At 36.4% G+C, this 18845-nt stretch overlaps 1 protein-coding gene across 1 annotated transcript in view; it reads left to right on the forward strand.

The window, feature by feature from the left end:
• DNAI4 (dynein axonemal intermediate chain 4) overlaps window positions 1–17723 on the forward strand; it is a 58017-nt gene extending 40294 nt beyond the window's left edge. Inside the window, exons 12-17 of the mRNA XM_081087621.1 lie at window positions 4102–4259; window positions 5072–5193; window positions 9599–9697; window positions 10320–10546; window positions 11278–11434; window positions 16354–17723. Coding sequence (XP_080943747.1) covers window positions 4102–4259; window positions 5072–5193; window positions 9599–9697; window positions 10320–10546; window positions 11278–11434; window positions 16354–16404 — 814 coding nt within the window. The 3' untranslated portion in view covers window positions 16405–17723. The remainder of the gene's footprint in view (window positions 1–4101; window positions 4260–5071; window positions 5194–9598; window positions 9698–10319; window positions 10547–11277; window positions 11435–16353) is intronic.
• The last annotated feature ends 1122 nt before the right edge of the window (window positions 17724–18845 follow it).

Genomic DNA, 18845 nt, shown 5'->3' on the forward strand with positions numbered 1-18845 from the left:
GCTTTGCCCTAATATCTCCTTTATCTCCTCTGCCCACCTCACCAACAAATTTCCTTTGGCTTGAAAGTTTTATGCTTATTCTTTTTTAAAGAAAAATGTTCTCAATTTTATTGAGGTATAACTGAAAAATTATATATATTTAGGTTGTACACTGATTTTTTAAAGGTGTACAATGCGATGATTGAATATTTGTATACATTGTGAAATGACCACAATCAAATTAATTAACACATCCATCTCCTCACATAGTTACTATTTTTTGCATGTGTGGTGAGAAAACTTAAGGTTACTCTATTAGCAAACTTCAAGTATACAATACAGTATCATTAACTATAACCACCATGCTATATATTAGATTTCCAGAAATGACTCATCTTATAACTGAAAGTTTGTATCCTTGATTGCTGTGGTACCACCTCCTCAAGGAAACATTCCCATTTCTTTCTTTTGTGCATGCTATACACAACTTTATCACAGCACACATCATGTTGTATATAAATTGTTTATGTATATATCATTCTCCTGAGGAGGCTGTAAGCTCTTTGAGAGCAAACAGTAAGTCTTGTTTATCTTTGCATGATCAATACATCCATCACATAATATCAGATATGTAACAGGATTACAGTGTTTAAGAATGAATGAATGGCCCTAACTGGTTTGGCTCAGTGGATAGAGCATCGGCCTGCAGACTGAAGAGCCCCAGGTTCGATTCCGGTCAAGGGCATCTACCTTGGTTGCGGGCACATCCCCCGTGGGGAGTGTGCAGGAGGCAGCTGAATCAATGTTTCTCTCTCATCGATGTTTCTAACTCTCTATCCCTTTCTCTTCCTCTCTGTAAAAATCAATAAAATATATTTTTTTAAAAGAAAAAGAATGAATGTATGAATATAAACAAACAGTGCAATATACAGATGATGTATTATAGAATTGTACACTTGAAACCTATTTAATGTTATTAACCAATGTCAGCCCAATAAGTTTAATGAAAAAGAAATAGATATAGAACTCTTAAAAGGAAAAAAAATGAATAAATAAATGAGTCATATTGAGAAAATAAAAAAGTTAAAGGGGGAGGAGGATATTGAATATACTAGGTTTTTGTAATAGACCATATATCAATGGGGCAAAAATGAGGTAGAATATTTATATTAGTTTTGACTAAACTTTGCTGGAACTGAATGGAAATAGGCATTAAAACGGAAGTACTTATGCTTAACTTTGAAATTATTTGCATAGTTTTGTAAGTGAGGGCCTTTCTGCTTGTTTCCAGGAAGAGGGTCCATAAATTTTACCATAAAATCAAAGATATCTATGATTTTAAAAAGATTCAGAACTATTATTTTGGAGAGTTCACATAAAAGAAAATCAAGGGATTCAGTACTAGGAACAGAGCAGTCAGTAATCTGACAAGTGATTTTAAAATTCACTGAGAAGTGAATAAAACTTAAACAACTTATTCATTTAAACTACGAAAAATCCTTATAAAGATAAAGATACTTAATATTCAATATGTATAAAATGAGCTAAATTTAAACAATTTAACTAGGGAAAAATAAAAGGAATAGAATAGGTGAAATACATTTTTAAAAGAAAGGAAATAATTTGCTTTTGTGTTTGTTATGAGAACCAATAGAATTAATGTAGTAACAATTTTCTTTTTAAGAAATGAGAAAAACGGCAGTGAATATTAGGTGTCAAAGTGATTATTTTTCCTGTTTTTCAAAATATTTAAATTAAAAATCCAGTTTTCAACAATAAAAGCACTCTATAAGTAGGTTATAGTGCTCTATGGTGTTGTCCTTATCACATGTACTCTAAGTCTTTTTTTTAATTATTTATTTATTTTTATTTATTTATTTATTTATTTTTTAATTAAATCTGTATTGTTCAGATTATGACATTAGTTACTCTTTTTTCCCACCATAACTCCCCTCCACCCAGTTCCCACCCCACCCTCCGTCCTCACTCCCCACCCACTGTCTTCATCCATAGGTGCACGATTATTGTCCAATCTCTTCCCTCACCCCACACCCCTTTCCCCCCCGCCAAGAATAGTCAGTCCATTCCTTTTCTATGTCCCTGATTCTATTACAATCATCAGTTCATACTGTTCATCAGATTATTTATTCACTTGATTTTTAGATTCACTTGTTGATAGATGTGTATTTGTTGTTCATAATTTGTATCTTTACCTTTTTCTTCTTCTTCCTCTTCTTAAAGGATACCTTTCAGCATTTCATATAATACTGGTTTGGTGGTGATGAACTCCTTTAGCTTTTTCTTATCTGTGAAGCTCTTTATCTGGCCTTCACTTCTGAATGATAGCTTTGCTGGATAAAGTAGTCTTGGTTGTAGGTTCTTGGTATTCATCACTTTGAATATTTCTTGGCACTCCCTTCTGGCCTGCAAAGTTTCTGTTGAGAAATCAGCTGACAGTCGTATGGGTATTCCCTTGTAGGTAACTGATTTTCTTTCTCTTGCTGCTTTTAGGATTCTCCCTTTTCTTTTGCTCTTGGCATTTTAATTATGATGTGTCTTGGTGTGGTCCTCTTTGGATTCCTTTTGTTTGGGGTTCTCTGTGCTTCCTGTACTTGTAAGTCTATTTCTTTCACCAGGTAGGGGAAGTTTTCTGTCATTATTTCTTCAAAGAGGTTTTCAATATCTTGCTCTCTCTCTTCTTCTGGCACCCCTATAATTCTGATGTTGGTACACTTGAAGCTGTCCCAGAGGCTCCTTACACTATCTTCGTATTTTTGGATTCTTTTTTCATTTTGCTTTTCTGGTTGGGTGTTTTTTGCTTCTTCATATTTCAAATCTTTGACTTGATTCTTGCGCTCCTCTGGTCTGCTGTTGGGAGTCTGTATAATGTTCTTTATTTCAGTCAGTGTATGCTTAATTTCTAATTGGTCCTTTATCACAACATCGAGGGTCTCATTAGATTTCTTGAGGATCTCACTACATTTATCGACGGTCTCACCAGTCTTTTCGAGGGCCTTATTAAATTTATCAGTGGCTTCTAGACAGTTCTTTAAAGACCTTAAAAGTGTGGTTTTGAACTCTATATCCAGGAGTTTTCTTTCCTCCAATTCTGTCGTTTGTGTCCTGTTTCTTTGTCTCAGCATTTTTTATGCTTCGCTGTGTCGATAGAGTACCTTTCTGTGCTAAGTGTCCCAATTACCTGAGGTAGACACTCTTAGTGCACCCCCTTATGGGCTTTGTGCACAGTCTTGTTATAATTAAGCCTTGATTGTTGTAGTTATCACTGTGAGGAATTGACCTCCAGGCCAATTGGCCGTGAGAATCAGCTGTGTCTGCAGTGGGAGAACTTCTGTGCTGGAGACACCCCTCTGGGGCTAGACTTGCTTCGATGGGGCTTTGGTGCTCACTGAGTCTGCCCCCTGAGTGTGTCTTTTATGGTTCCACGGAGCTGCAAACTGGATGGTCCCACTCTGACCTCTGGGCTTCCTGGCTCCTGGATCTCTAGGGAGGTGCTAATCTAGCCTTTGCCTGAGGCTATCCAGCAAAAGTCTCCCTGCAGGGCTTGGGCGGGGTGGGTCCCATGCGATCAACAGGGCGGGGTTAGCAATTATGGCTGTTCTCAGTCTTGCCCTCAGAGGCTCTGTTTCTCAGTGTCCCAGTAATCGCTGCAAGCCCCACGGAGAGAAAGCTGCCCTAGGGTTCTGAGCGATGCCAGACAGTCCTGCTTCTCCCATATGAGTCTGGGTCCCTAGAGACTCACCTGGAACTGGAGCTCAGAGCCTGAGACTCCCTCCCAATTGAAAACAACAACCACGCCCTCAGCCGCCAGCCCGCTCCGCATGCACTCCGCACCTTAGTATTTTACTTCAGCACTGCGCCTCCTCTGAGTCTCGGTATGCTTTTCTCTTTCCTCCTAGTTGTAGAACTTCCACTCAGCCAGCCTTCCTGTGGTTCTGGATGATGTCCGTTCCATCTTTTAGTTGTATTTTTGAAGTGGTTGTTCGAGGCAGCAAACTCCGGTGTTTACCTATGCCACCATCTTGGTTTCTCCCTCTAAGTCTTTTTTTTTTTTTTAAAAAATTCTTATAATGAGTATATATTTAGTACTTTTCTCTGTTTCAGTGAATCACCTCAAAAACATTTGGAACCTATATGGCAACTACAGTGGATAGAACAAGATCGAGGAACAACAGGTGATGACAAGAGAGAAATACTAGTTTCTATATCAGCAGACGGAAGAATCGCCAAATGGATTATACGCAAAGGACTGGACTGTTATGGTAAAAAGAAAATACTACTAATAAACAGATATCAAGTTATCTTTCTCTTGTTACAGGCTGAATTAAAAATTCCTAGTAAACCATGTATAAGAGGTGAAAAATTTTGGTTTTGCTAAATAAGAAAATAAAACTGGGTTTGGTCATTTTTTTTATAAGCATCTAGTTTGGGTATGTGCTAATTTTAACCTAATCACATGCAGAAGATGGCAGAAATCATTATTTGCAGAAGGGACATATTATATCTACAATACTTTTTCATGTGATAAATAAGATATATTTTTTTCTTTTTTTTTTACCACTCTGAAATAATTTTAATAAACTGGTTTGGGGACAGTTTAGGATTTCAGTTGAAACTAGTTAACACTCTCAAACAACACTATTATATTTGCAAACTTAGTTTTCTAAGGCAGGAAACCTTTTCCCCTATTCTCTCCCATTATTTTTTTTCCATTTATTTATCTCTTCCCTGCCTCATTCTAAAAATTAATTCAGATGTCTATATAATTGCTTGGAATTATGGCACCAATGTAGCAGAAACAGCATATATGTATTAAATCATATGGCAATTGATTTTCTTCCCCTGGTATGTACTTGCTCCACTCACCATCCTAGCTTCCTCTAACTACTAAATACCCCAAATTGGTCCCAGGGAAAGCACTTAAAACCTTATATTTTCAGAGCCATGAAAAAACAGATCAAAGGGAGAAATCACACTAATATCTCCCCATGAAGGAAATAAAAATCTGTGCATCTCATGATTTGAAACCCTTGGGGGACCTAAGAAATGTACTGTATTTTTTCTTTAAATAAAGATTTGATGCGTTTGAAGCGAACTACTTCCATCATCAGCAGAAGAGGAGGGGAAAAGGAAAAGAAAGGTGAAGCTTTGATATCTCGTCAAGCTCCTGGGATGTGCTTTGCTTTTCATCCCAAGGTAAATTATTTCAATCCATGATTTACTATTGCATATAACAACTTCCAATAATGGAAGTATATTAAGATATAAAGCAAGACAAAAAGTTAGCATGTTAACTAATATTGTGCCTTGTAAGTAAGAAAATAACAAACATAGCTGTCAACCAAAGGTGGTATGGCACATTCCAGTTGACTATACTCTGTCTCTATCTTCTTTCCAGAGAAAAGGTCTGTATTTCTGAGGAACTATGGCAAGATCCTCTTTACAACTGCATGTATAATGAGTGCCCCTCCTTGACCTTCTTGTCTGCTCTGCTGCTCTATTGTTTCAATAGAAACCAAATGTACCATATAGTCCTCTAGATCCTTCATGTGAGGGGTTGCTCTTACGATTCTAGGCATCAGGAAGACTACTTAACACATTGCGCACTAGTAGTTTTGTTGCCAGCTTTACCCAGTGGCCAGATAAGTTTCTAGTAAACGAGTACAAAAAGGTTTTACAAAGTCTCATACTTTAAAAAGATAATAGCTTGTAAGAACATGTAATAAATAACTTCAAAATGCAATGGGTATTTAATTTTAAGGCATGCCTTTAACATTATGTAAAATACTGTGTAATATGAAACGGGAGAATGCTCGTGATCTGCCCACAATGTGTTAAGTTCCTGCTTATCAAGCCCAGAATCAAATCAAAACACAGTTAATGAACTTCTACTTCTTAAAATTCTTTCTATCTGGAGGTTCTTTGGAGTCAGAAAATTCAGCCATTATGACCCACTTCTACGAAAACATATCCTAATGTTTTCTGATATGTAATATGGTCATCTCTTTAGTGTCACTGTTGTCTACCTAATTATGCAAACAAAACTTGAGCTCCTACTTTGTTCTATCCTAGCATCCAAATGATAGTGAAGTCTTACTGCATCACTCCTTCCAGCCCACGCTTACTCCTTGTTAATGTAGCTCAGGCCTTTGTCATGTTTCACTTTTATAACAGTGCTAGCATATTCTAACTGCCTTCATTCTCAAATTCCTATAATCTACTTTTCACCTAACTCTATGACAGTGGTTCTCAGCGTGGGCAGGCCGTTGGGTATTTTCCCACCAGGAGACTTTTCACAATGTCGTAACACATTTTTGGTTCTTACAGCTGGAGGAGGTGGGGCGTGGGGAGGAATGCTATTGCCCTCTAGTGAACAAAGTCGAAGGATGCAGGGAAACATCCTATAAATGCATCGTGCAAGCACCATCGCCATCTCCCACCCCCAAACAAAGAATTAGCTGGCCGAAAATGTCCATTGTGCTGGGCTGAGCAGCCTCGTCTGGTGTCCTACAAATGTTCCTTGGTGGGAGGAATTCAAGATGATCATGTAGTCTATAAAGCGTGTCAAACTCAAAGGCTAACATGGGCCAAAAAAACAAGGTCGAAGTTCATGTGGGCCGCAAAATAACAACAGCTTCCATTTTCATTGAAACGTAGGTTTATTTTGAGACATGCTGAATACAAAGGGCTGAAATAAATGAGTAATCGTTAACACAACACAATAGAACATTTTAATAAAAATTAATATTTTTTCTTGAACATTAACTTACCAGACACTGAATAACTGCACAAATTAATAAGCGTAATGCAAATAAACCTATTTTTCTTGTTCTCCGAAAGTGAAATATTTCCTCTTGTGCACCCCAAACAAGGCAATCCAAAACTAATGACGTGGCAGTCGGCTGCTAAAATATCCGCTGCTAGTATTAGTGGAGAGAAATGGTGCGCCTGCACGTAGGGCACATAAGGGAAATGAATGCAACACAATTATAGTAATCAGTCATCAGCGAATGTTGTAGTTAGTTAATAATTATGTATAACAGGATATTGTAAAAATTAAATTACAAAATTTTTATTAAAATGTTTCTTACAAACCGTTATATTAGCTGGGCTACAAAAATATTTGTTGTGGGCCATATGTGGCCCGCCGGCCATGAGTTTGACATGCTTGCTGTAAATAAAGACTTTTACTTCTTCCTTTTTAATCTGGTTACCTTTTATTTCTTTTTATTGCCTGATTGCATTCATTAGAACCTCTAGCACAAGTGGGGATGGAAATGGCGAAAACAGACATCCCTGTCTAGTTCCTTATCTTAGGGAAACAGCATTCAGTCTTTTACTATTAAGTGTGATTGAGTATAATGTAAGCTGTCAGTTTACTGCAGATGGAATTAGATCCTTACTGCATCCATCATACACAAAAACACTTTTAGAAGAAAATGTAGGAGAATATCTCTATGACCTCAAAGTAGAAAAAATCTTCTTAAACAAGGCACAAAAAAGTACCATCCTAAATAATAAAAGCCTAGATGGCATCATGCACGATGCCCTCGCGCAACGTCGCCACACGATGGTCAGCAGGGGAGGGCAGTTGGGGGCAACCAGGCTGTCAGGGTAGGATGGTTGGGGGGGACCAGGCCAGCAGGGGAGGACAGTTGGGGGCAATATCAGGCCGGCAGAGGAGGGCATTTGGGGGCAACCAGGCCAGCAGGGGAGGACAGTTGGGGGGGATCAGGCCTGCAAGGGAGGGAAGTTGGGAGCAACCAGGCCAGGAGGGGAGGGCAATTAGGGGTGACCAGGCTGGCGTGGAAGGGCAGCTGGGTGCAACGAGGCCGGCAGGGGAGGGCAATTAGGAGTGCCCAGGCTGGCAGGGGAGGACAATTGAGGGCAATTGGGCCGACAGGGGAGGGCACTTGGGGATGATTGGGCCAACAGGCAGAAGCGGTTAGGGGCAATCAGGCAGGCAGGCAGGTGAGTGGTTAGGAGCCAGCAGTCCGGGATTGCAAGAGGGATGTCCGGCAGTCGGACATCCCCCAAGGGGTCCCAGATTGGAGAGGGTGCAGGCTGGGCTGAGGGACACCCCCACCCCTGTGCACGAATTTCATGCACCAGGACTCTAATATATATATATATATATATATATATATATATATATATATATATATACCAGTTACACTAAAATGAGAGCTGCTATTTACCAAAAGATACCAAAGAAAATAAAAAGCCATACACTGGGAGAAGATATTTGCAACATATTTAATAAATAAAGAATATGTAATAGAACACAAACTTAAAGAAATAAATATAAAAAAGATAGATTATTAGTAAAATAGTCCAGAGATGTGAATAGAAGAGGAAATAAAAGTGTGCTCAACGTTGTTAATATTCACATACATGGCGATCTAAACCATTAGGTATAATTTTACACTTAATAAATGGCAAAATTTAAGATTTCTGATATGACCAACTGTTGAAGAGAATGTGGGTCAAAGGGAACTTTTATTTACTGCTGAATGTAAATTAATCATGGTACTTGGTGGGAGGGGGGCGAATTTTACTTTTTGTGTAATTTAAAATTGCATATGCCCCCTGATCTAGTATTTGCATTCTTAAGTACTGGCACACACTAGAACAGTGTGTCTAAAATGTTAATGTACGTATAAATTATTTGGAAATCTTGTGAAAGTGCAGATTCTGATTCAGTAGATCTGGGGTAAGGCGAGACTCTGCAGTTCTGAAATGCTCCCAGGTGATTCTGACCCCACATAGTTAGGACACAGAACACTTACTTTCAGGCTTTCTAACTGTGACTTATTTCACTATAGGAAATGCATTTATTTATTTTTAAATATATTTTTATTGATTTTTTTTTTTTTACAGAGAGGCAGGGAGAGGGATAGAGAGTGAGAAACATCGATGAGAGACATCGATTAGCTGCCTCCTGCACTCGCCCCCCCCCCCCCCCCACTGGGGATCTGCCCACAACCAAGGTACATGCCCTTGACTGGAATCGAACCCGGGACCCCTCAGTCCGCAGGCCGATGCTCTCTCCACTGAGCCAAACCAGTTAGGGGTAGGAAATGCATTTAAAATCCTCATTTAATACATACATTTTGTTATAGATTTTTGAACTAGACACCATCTAGTTCAATTTCTCATTCCCAGCAAGAACCATTTCCTTAGCATTATATACATAAATAGCTATTATTAAGTCATCTGCCTTCTTCTTGACTTGTTCTATTGAAAGAACACTTACTATTTCCCTGGACTGCTAGTTCCAGTGAGAGATAGCTCTAAGTGTTAGAAGGTTTCTTTCTCATTTTAAGCCAATGTTTGTCCATGTAATTTCTAGATAGGATGCTAAGTTATATCCTCTATTCCAGCAAAAAGTAAATCTATATTTTCTTTGCACAGTAGTTCTTCAAGTAGTTTAATTATTATAAAATCATGATAGAAAGAATAAGACAACAGACAACTATCTTTAGTATTTCTAGTTTTGGTTCTTGAATTGATTTTAATATATCTTGAGTGGTCTAATCTTCTATTTAGCACATTTACTAACATATCAAAAACCAATGCATTTTGATTTTTTGTGTTGTAGGACACAAATATCTATTTGGCTGGCACTGAAGAAGGTCACATTCACAAATGTTCTTGTTCATATAATGAACAATACCTAGATACCTACAGAGGACATAAGGTTAGTTTAATTATAGTAAGTATGGAAAATGTATCTTGAAATATTTCTGAAACAATAATATCATTATGCACAGTATTTTAAACATGCAATACATTTACACCTTCAGAGTTAAAAATACCAACTCAAAATAAGTGCTTGCTTGCATGGAAACTACCAGTAATGTGTGGGGCATTGTATTTGGCTTCCAGATATCCTCAGTTTTTTCTTGCACATTATGGAAGTCACAAGTTTTATTTGTTTCTGACTTCGCTTATAACATGCTGATCCCAAAGTAAAATTGTCTCTTGTATATCCCTGTTCTACATATCTTTTATAACTGTTCCATCTATATTTTCTACATTTCTTTTTTCTTAACACTCCTTATATTTTTAAGTCAGTATGTATAATATGTATTAATATTTAGTGAGTATTGTATCAACTATTTGTTAATGTTTTTGTATGGCATAATTTAGAGAAGATTCAATTTATGACATTACTTTCAGCTAAAATAATACCCACATAATAATGCATGGTGGATAAATCTTCTAGAAATCTTAGCATTTTAAAAATGTTGGTGAAGTTTAAAGTATCAGATATTAAATACTATTTACCAATGTGTTTTAATTTATTTTTTTAATTTAAGGGTCCAGTGTATAAAATAGCATGGAATCCGTTTTGTCATGATGTGTTCTTAAGCTGTTCTGCAGATTGGGGCGTTATTATATGGCAACAGGAAAATACCAAGCCTTTTTTGAGTTTTTATCCAACTACTTATGTTGTTTATGACGTTGCCTGGTCCCCAAAATCATCCTATATATTTGCAGCTGCAAATGAGAACAGAGTGGAGATTTGGGACCTTCACATCAGCACGTAAGTGTTAATATTTTTTGGGGGGGATGTTTCTAGTAGAAGTAGGTCAAACTAAATGATACCTGAAAGTTTTGACATTGGTTACAGAGACCTGTACAGGGTGGGGCAAAAGTAGGTTTACAGTTGTTCATATGGAAAACAATGCAATGATTAATAATAACACAAGTTGCCCCACCCTGTATTCACTTTAAAACAAGTAATAGTTTATACTATGAGAGTTCTTTAAGAATAAAGATGTATGCCAGGATGCTATATTAATATTAATTACTTATGTGGTTATAAACATATTTGAATGAAAATAGGTTATATTGCCCTGGCCAGTGTGGCTCAGTTAGTTGGATATAGTCCCATACACCAAAAGGTTGCCTGTTCCATTCCCAGTCAGGGCACATGCCTGGGTTGTGGCCCTATCCCCCATGTGGGATATGCCAGAGGCAGCCAGTCACTGTGTCAATGCCACATCGATGTTTCTCTTTCACCCCTCACCCTTTCTCACTCTCTAAAAATCAATAAAAATCAATAAAAAGAAAATAGGTTATATTATTCATCTCCTCAAATGATTAAATACTGATATATAATATTAAGAAGCAGTTATTTTGATTTTGAAAATGCTTAAGCTTTTTATTTTTATTGCATAAAATCACAAAAAATATTTCAGACTTCTCTAAGTCTGAATATACAAAGAACATATTAACAACAACTGAATTTACAAATAAAATATTGTATTACAGTTTGGATCCTCTAATTGTGAATGTTGCTAACCCTGGAATCAAGTTCACAACTGTTCTCTTCGCTAAACAAACAGATTGCCTTCTAGTGGGAGACAGTGATGGACAGGTTGCTGTGTATGAACTGAGAAATATGCCCACTGCTTTGTCTTCTGGCCGGGTAAGATTCAAAAGTCAAAATTTTATGTAATTGCATGATTTTATTTAGTTGCAATTTTGTGTCATACAAGGAAGGGCTTTACATTTCTTATATCTTAAGTGTGGTGCAATGGAAAAAATATAAGTTACAAGAACTGCTACCTACTTGGCATGATTCCTATCTGTTCCCTGTCTATAAAATTGGAATAATGATGTTGTTGAGCATAAGATTTATAAATGTCATATGAAAGAACTTAAAATTGTACCTAATATTTACTTAGGACTTAATAACTGTTAAATATAGCTGAAAAATTTACTGAAATATATACAAAAACTTTTATAACAAATAATATTTTTAGATATTATCCAATGTTCCTAAAATAAGCATTTGTTTCTATTGGTTTAGCATTATCCTTAGTCCCTTCCTCTGATCTTCAAATACCAAAGCTTTGTTGTAAAACTTTGACAAACACAGTAATATCAAAGATGTCCATTATTTGTAAGGTAGCTTTTCAAGTTTTTCTGTTTCTTATGTTTAACTTTCTATTTTAAGCAGTAATCTGGAAAATATTACAGTAAATACAATAAACATGTTAAAAACATTAAAATATTCAGAAATCAATAAGGAAAAACACTAAGACTCCAGGAGAGAGTGGATAGTGATTGGAAACTTCATTCACAAAAAAATGACTAGTAACTTATATTTTAAAATTCAACCTCACTAATAATTAAAGAAATAAAAAAGTATTACATTAAATTAACATGTGATAGCATTCTCATATATCAAATTAACAAAGTTTTTTTTTTTTTTTAATGGGACTGCTCAGTACTGGCAAACATTTGATAAGATAGGTCCTTGGCTATACTGATGTTTAGAATAGAAATTGGCGTAACTTCTTTGGAACCAAATTAGCAATATGAGCCAAGACTATCCACTTCTGGGACTCTATCTTGTAGAAATATTCATAAAGGCAATCAAAGAAATTAATTATAGCATTATTTGTAATTGGATGAAAAAACAAAAAGAAGGAGGAAACAACTTAAATATTCAACCAGAGAAAAATATGGTCAGGGAAGGAAGATGTGTTGATTAGATTTGGGTCACATGTAGGAGGTAGAGTTCTACCCCAACCATAACTTTATTTGACTGTAAATGCTAAATAAATAAATAAACAAATTGAAAATACATAAAAATAAATCAAAGTCACAAATTTATTTGTTAGACAATTTAATATGACAGGTTCTCTTATATATAACAAGTATTTAACATACAAAATATATAGCCCGAACTGGTTTGCTCAGGGGATAGAGCATCAGCCTGTAGACTGTAGGGTCCCAGGTTCGAATCCAGTCAAAAGCACATGCTCGGATTGTGGGCTCGAACCCCAGTAGGGGGCATGCAAGAGGCAGCCAATCAATGATTCCCTCTCATCATTGATGTTTCTCTCTCTCTCTCCCTTCCTATCTGAAATCAATAAAAATATATTTTAAAAAATTAAAAAGAAAATATTTATAAATTCCTTAATACAAAAATAGTAAAATTATCTGTTTAATTTGCTGCATTATTTCCATATGCAATTCTTATTCTTCTGAGGGTAAAAATATGTTTTCTCAATAAAGAAACAAATGAAACATCCTAAGTAGTTTTGGAGATTATTTTCTTAACTGGCTGAGATGCATATTGACTGTAGACATTTAAAGGAATTTTCCTAACTGCCGAGCCCTGTCGCACTGTTGATTTGTCATTGTCCTCCATATGGAGAGGTCTCAACGCCCTGGTCTCCTAAAGTCTAGTTACATATTACTTACCTTCTCCATTCTTTTATGGAGCTCTGCAACATGTTGCTGCATCACTTGATTGATTTCTATCAAGTGATTGAAACAACCTAAATGATCATCAGTGGAGAACTGGATAAGTAAATTATAGCGCATTCACCTGAGTGACTACAATACCAAAGTTTAATTGATGTATATTTCAACATGTCAATATGACACATTTTGAATACATAGTATTGAGCAATAAAAGCAAATTTCATGAAAGGAAGTACAAAATATGATTTTGTAATATTACTTAAACACAAAAAATAAAACTGTGTTCTTAGGTATGCTTATAGTTAGTAAATGTATAGACTGGAAGGTGGAAGACAATATTTCATTTCTGTGTTTGGATTTGTATCATTTAGAGACATCTTTTTGTGTGTGAGCAGTATGCCATGTAAGCAGAAAGTAGGCAAAACTCAGAGTCTGAACATTTTTGGCAAACTAGTGTGTGTGTATGTGTGTTTTAATTATTTCAATGCTGGTGAGCAAAATTTTCTTTTAACAAATATATTCCATAAATTAGTAAATAAATATAGTTTCCTAATACAAATAAGTCTTTTATGCCTTTGCTCATAATATTCTAAAGGTTAAAGATTATATTTCTGGGAAATTAAATTATTAATCAGTTTTTATATTACTTATTGTCAAACACAAGCTTAACTGATATAGCTCTTTTGTAGCTTTGCAGAGAATTATAACCCTAACAGTAATTTGAAGTCTCAAAGCAATTAATGCCATTATTTTCTATCAAGATATCTTATCAAGTAACATTATGTTCTATAATTTTCCCATTAATTTTAACCAAGAGTGAATAAAATTTTTGGAAGTCTTATGATTTCATTCTATAGGAAAAATCTGTACCAAATTTATGGTAAAGGCTGCCTCTGGGAAGTGAGTGCTGAGAGAAGAACAGCATTGGGTGGGCTGCAAAGGGAACTTTAGTGTTATCAGTATGGTTTTATTTCTTTTACTGAAGAGTATCCAAGGCTGCCCTTGCCAGTGTTGCTCCATGGTTAGATCATTGGATTGTGCATGGAAGGGTCAAGGGTTTGATTCCTGGTCAAGGGCATATACTTGGGAGCAGGTTCAATCCCTGGCCACTTCAGGGCACATGCATGAGGTAACCAACTAATTTATCTCTCTCAGATCTCTCTCTCTCTCTCTCTCTCTCTCTCTCTCTCTCTCTCTCTCTCTCTCTCTCTCCTCTCTCCCTTCCTCTCTATCTCTCTCTTTCTCTCTCTCCCTTCCTCTCTCTCTCTTTCTCCTTCCCTGCTCCCTTACTCCCTACCACTCTCTAAAAATCAATGGAAAAAAATATCCTCAGGTGAGAATTAACAAAACAAGAAAGGTCTCCAAGGCAAAGATGACATCTGTTGGTTTGGAGTAGATATGTGTTTTCCAAAGGCAAAGTACCAGGCAGCACACATACCATGCATGCTCAGCAGGGTTCACTGGGGAAAACCCACGGAGAAAGGATCGACAGCAGTTTTAAGACCACAGCTCCCCCGTATCTCTGCATTGCCCATCACCCTGTGTGGCCTTGCACAGGAGCAGGAGGGGGAGGAGGAGAAGGAGAAGGATCCTTGGACTATGGAGGTTTTGAGGGACGAGATTTCTGAAACTCTGGCCCCTCCCTGATGTGATAAAAAACCAGAATACAACTGTGCTGTGACATAGCAGAACATTGGCTGCAGCCCTATCCTGTCAAGTCAGGATTCATGGTTTGGGGTAACATCAGTCTGGCGGCTGGCATGAACAGGCGCCTGGGATCCAAGCCTTGCAATTATAGCAAGTGATGTAGCCAGTTGTCAACAGGATTAACCAACACGTTAGCATTCATTGTTTGTTGAAGCACCGTTCTCTCCTGGCATGATGGGAATTGGTTGCTGGGGGCCCAAGTCTTGCACTGTACAGAATTATGGTTCAAGCACTCGGCAGAAGCCAGTTTCAATGGGACACTGCACAAAGAAACTTCCTTTCTGGAGGCAGCCTGTAGAGAATTACTCCTGGATATTATTTCTACTCTTACGTTTCAGTGTACAAATGTTTGTCATATTATTCTATGTACTTGGGCTTTTACCTTTTCCTTCCCCAAATTAAAGAAAAAATAAAAGTAAAATCTTCAAAATGGGGCTTTAGAAACATAAAACACAAACACAATAAATCCATGCTGAGAGACACAGAAGGCAGGAAAAAACACACCATCCTTTCAGCAAGTATTTACTAAGTATGCACTATGGCAGGGTCTGTTTGGAGCAGTAAGAACATAATAGTGAACAAATTATGGAAGTGACCTATTATATTTACCCAAGTGAGAACAAGCTAGAAAGAGATGTGTTTGAGAAGCAACCTGGGAACTGACTGGGAGTGTCAGGACTTGAAGGATGGAAGGAAAGCCACAGAGAATTATGGTACCGGCTACAAGACAGGAACTGGCCTACATGGTATCTGGGGTGTTTGTAACTCTTCAGAGTTTCACATATATTAGCTCACTCAACTCTTAGAACACGCTTTAGAAGTAGATAGATGTTAACTATTTCTAGACATAAGTGATTTTCTCAAGATTACCTTGACTGTGTGATCAGGAAATCTCCAGGCTCTGCTCCCAATTTCCATCTTTTCACTGTATCTTTCTTTAAAACTCACCTCCCATCTTTGATTTCAGCCTCTTCTATATGATCATTTTACCCCTTTAGTACAAAGGTCATTATTATTATTACATGAAATACATAATCCACATAGAAATTCAGTCATTTTACTCCCTCTAAATCAACTACTGTATTACAGATCATGAAAAAGCCTAAGATAATATAAAGATTAAAAGTTATTTTACAGATGAGAAAATTCAGCTTTATGCATTAAGCTAATCAGGAGCTGCCAGAATTGTCCCTTTACTGAATTCTTATAAAACTGCTTATCAAACTTCAGTGAAGGAGTCTTTCATAGAAAAGAGCAGATTTATACTAGGGATTTTTTCCCTTTTATAATCTTAGCGATAAGATATGTGTATCACTAACATATATATATATTTGACTTATAAATGACAATTTAAAGACTACTTTACCTCTTAATTTGTATTTTATTGCATTGTAATTGTGTGACTTTTTTTTTCTTTTCCAGAGAGATGTGATAGATAGTTTGCTTGGACCAAAGTCAAATCAACCAGCATAAATTGTCATTACTGATATCCTTTCTTGTTTGTTGTTTTTTTTAAAGGAACAATGTTTAATATCTAATAGTCTGATTGGATGCAGTAAGATGGGATTTTGATTTTAGAAAACAATATTTAATGTATAACTTCTATTTGAACTTAATAGAAATTTAATCAACCTTTATTCCAGAGATATGTTGTTAGTTTTTTATCCAAGCTAATTATAAGGGTATTGTTGGGATTTTCTTAATTTTTGAAAGATACTCCTACTCCATTTCTTAATCGTATTCCAAGTATATATACATACTTATAAAATGTCTATGTATGATAGAAAATTATTATTCCTTTAGAAGAAAAGTTTGGAAGTTATTAGAATTACTTAAACAAAAATCTTTATTAAATCTAAGTTCTATACACATTTAAATCTTCTGTTTTCCAAGGTTTGTGAATTATGCAGGTGTTAGTATTAAGAAAATACTGGATTCTCATACTCAACTTTAAATCAATATTCATCCTCTTAGATCTGAGAGCTGAGCTATAGAACTTTATTAGACTATTTGACAAGCAAAAGACATGACAGCAAAAGTCAGAATTGCACTGTTTGGCCAGCAGGCATGACACTCACAGTTCAGGGAGAAGAGTTAGTCTGGGACACATCAGGGCTCCCTCCTCTGCATGCCCGGAATCTGCCCAGACTTAAGTGGGCCCACAGAGAAAACAGAAAGTCCCTGATCTATGGTTTGCATCAGGATGTTATTTTATAATGACTTCTGGGCAAGCTTGTGGAAATAGAAGGAGTAGGAGGCAGTGACTCCTCCAAACATAGATTGCTAACAGTCTGTTCCATGCTGTTTGTTTCAACAAGTCCTGGTTTTTGTTAACTGAGGCTGAAGGACAGTATGGCCTATAAAGCATGTTACATGAGGAGGACAAGACAAGCCATTTAAAACTCACTAAACTCTCTAAAAAAGATATATATTAAAACTAAGAATACAATCCGTGCAACAGCAGGAACTACCTTTCACAAGTATCAATTTCTTCAACATCTCCATTTCTTTGGAGCCATCCGTTAAACAAAAGCAAGGAAACTTTTAGGTAGACTGAGATCTTAGGTCATGTTATAAGGAACATACATTTCCTACAGGTAGAAGTCTATTGTAATACATCCCCTTGTCTTTCTGAAAGGTTGGACTTTCCATAGCACCCTGTGCAACAAAATAAAAACTTAATTTCATTGGAAAAAAAGTGTTTCTTTTTATTATGTATTTTTGATCATTAAAATAATTTCACATATTCTACTCTCATTGAGCCTATTTGAAAAATAAAGCTATTTTATACTTCCTGGATCCTGGGCAACTGACCCTATTCCATTTTACCTTTCTGAACATCATTCTTGTAGACTCTCCCATACTTTTATATTAGCATCACACTTTTACTTTAAGATTTTCACTTGAGAGTTATAGAAACTATAGAAGGCAATATTTTGCTGGCTTGCTAGGCTGACTTTGGATTCTCACTAGAAAATTTTAGTTACCATAAAATTTTAAAAAATTAAAAACTTTATTTCTTGGAGCAGTTTTATGTTTATAACACAATTGAAAGGGAGGTATGGAGATTTCCCATATGCCATCTGCCCTGAGAAATGCATAGCTTCTCCAGTTATCAACATCAACACCAGAGTGGTAAGTTTGTTATAACTGATGAACTTATATGGACATAATAATCACACAAAGTCCATAGTTTACTTTAGGGTTCACTTAGTGTTATATATTATATGGGTTTGGGCAAATGTATAATGACATACATTCATTAAGTGCAGTATTATAGAGAGTGTTTTCTCTGCCCTAAAAATAATCTGTGCCATGCCCATTTATCCCTTCCCTCCCCTATCCTGTCTCGATAGTTTTGCCTTTTTGTCTGGATGTACCACAGTTAATTGTCATTGACTTACTGAAGGATATCTCGGTTGCTTCCCAATTTTGGCAATTATGAATGAAGTTCCTATGATACCCATGTACATGTTTTCAACTCCTTTGAGAAAATACCAGTATGATTGCTGGAACCATATGGTAAGAGTATGTTTGGATTTGTAACTCCCAAACTGTCTTCCAAAACTGACTGTGCCAGTTTTCATTTCCACCAGCAATAAATGAAAGCTCAGCATCTACAGCAGGTGCTATGGGGGACAGAGAAGTACATGATTTCAAGGGGCATGTTGGAGTTGCAAGATTTTCACACATGGATAATTGTAGAATATAATAAGTTGGAATTCAGGCAGGTCTAAATAATGTTGGAAGGAAGGAATCTAGCTGTCATTGAGCACTTATGAAGTTCCAGATAGTTTCATGGGCAACATTTCTTTCACTCTTCTGATAAGAATTCTGTGAAGTAAGTACTCTTACCACCACTTACCATTTTACCGAAGGCAAAATTATTCACCCAGGTAGTAAGCAATGTGTCT

The sequence above is a fragment of the Myotis nattereri genome (genome assembly GCF_964212035.1).
Source record: "Myotis nattereri genome assembly, chromosome: 3".
Lineage (NCBI taxonomy): Eukaryota > Metazoa > Chordata > Mammalia > Chiroptera > Vespertilionidae > Myotis > Myotis nattereri.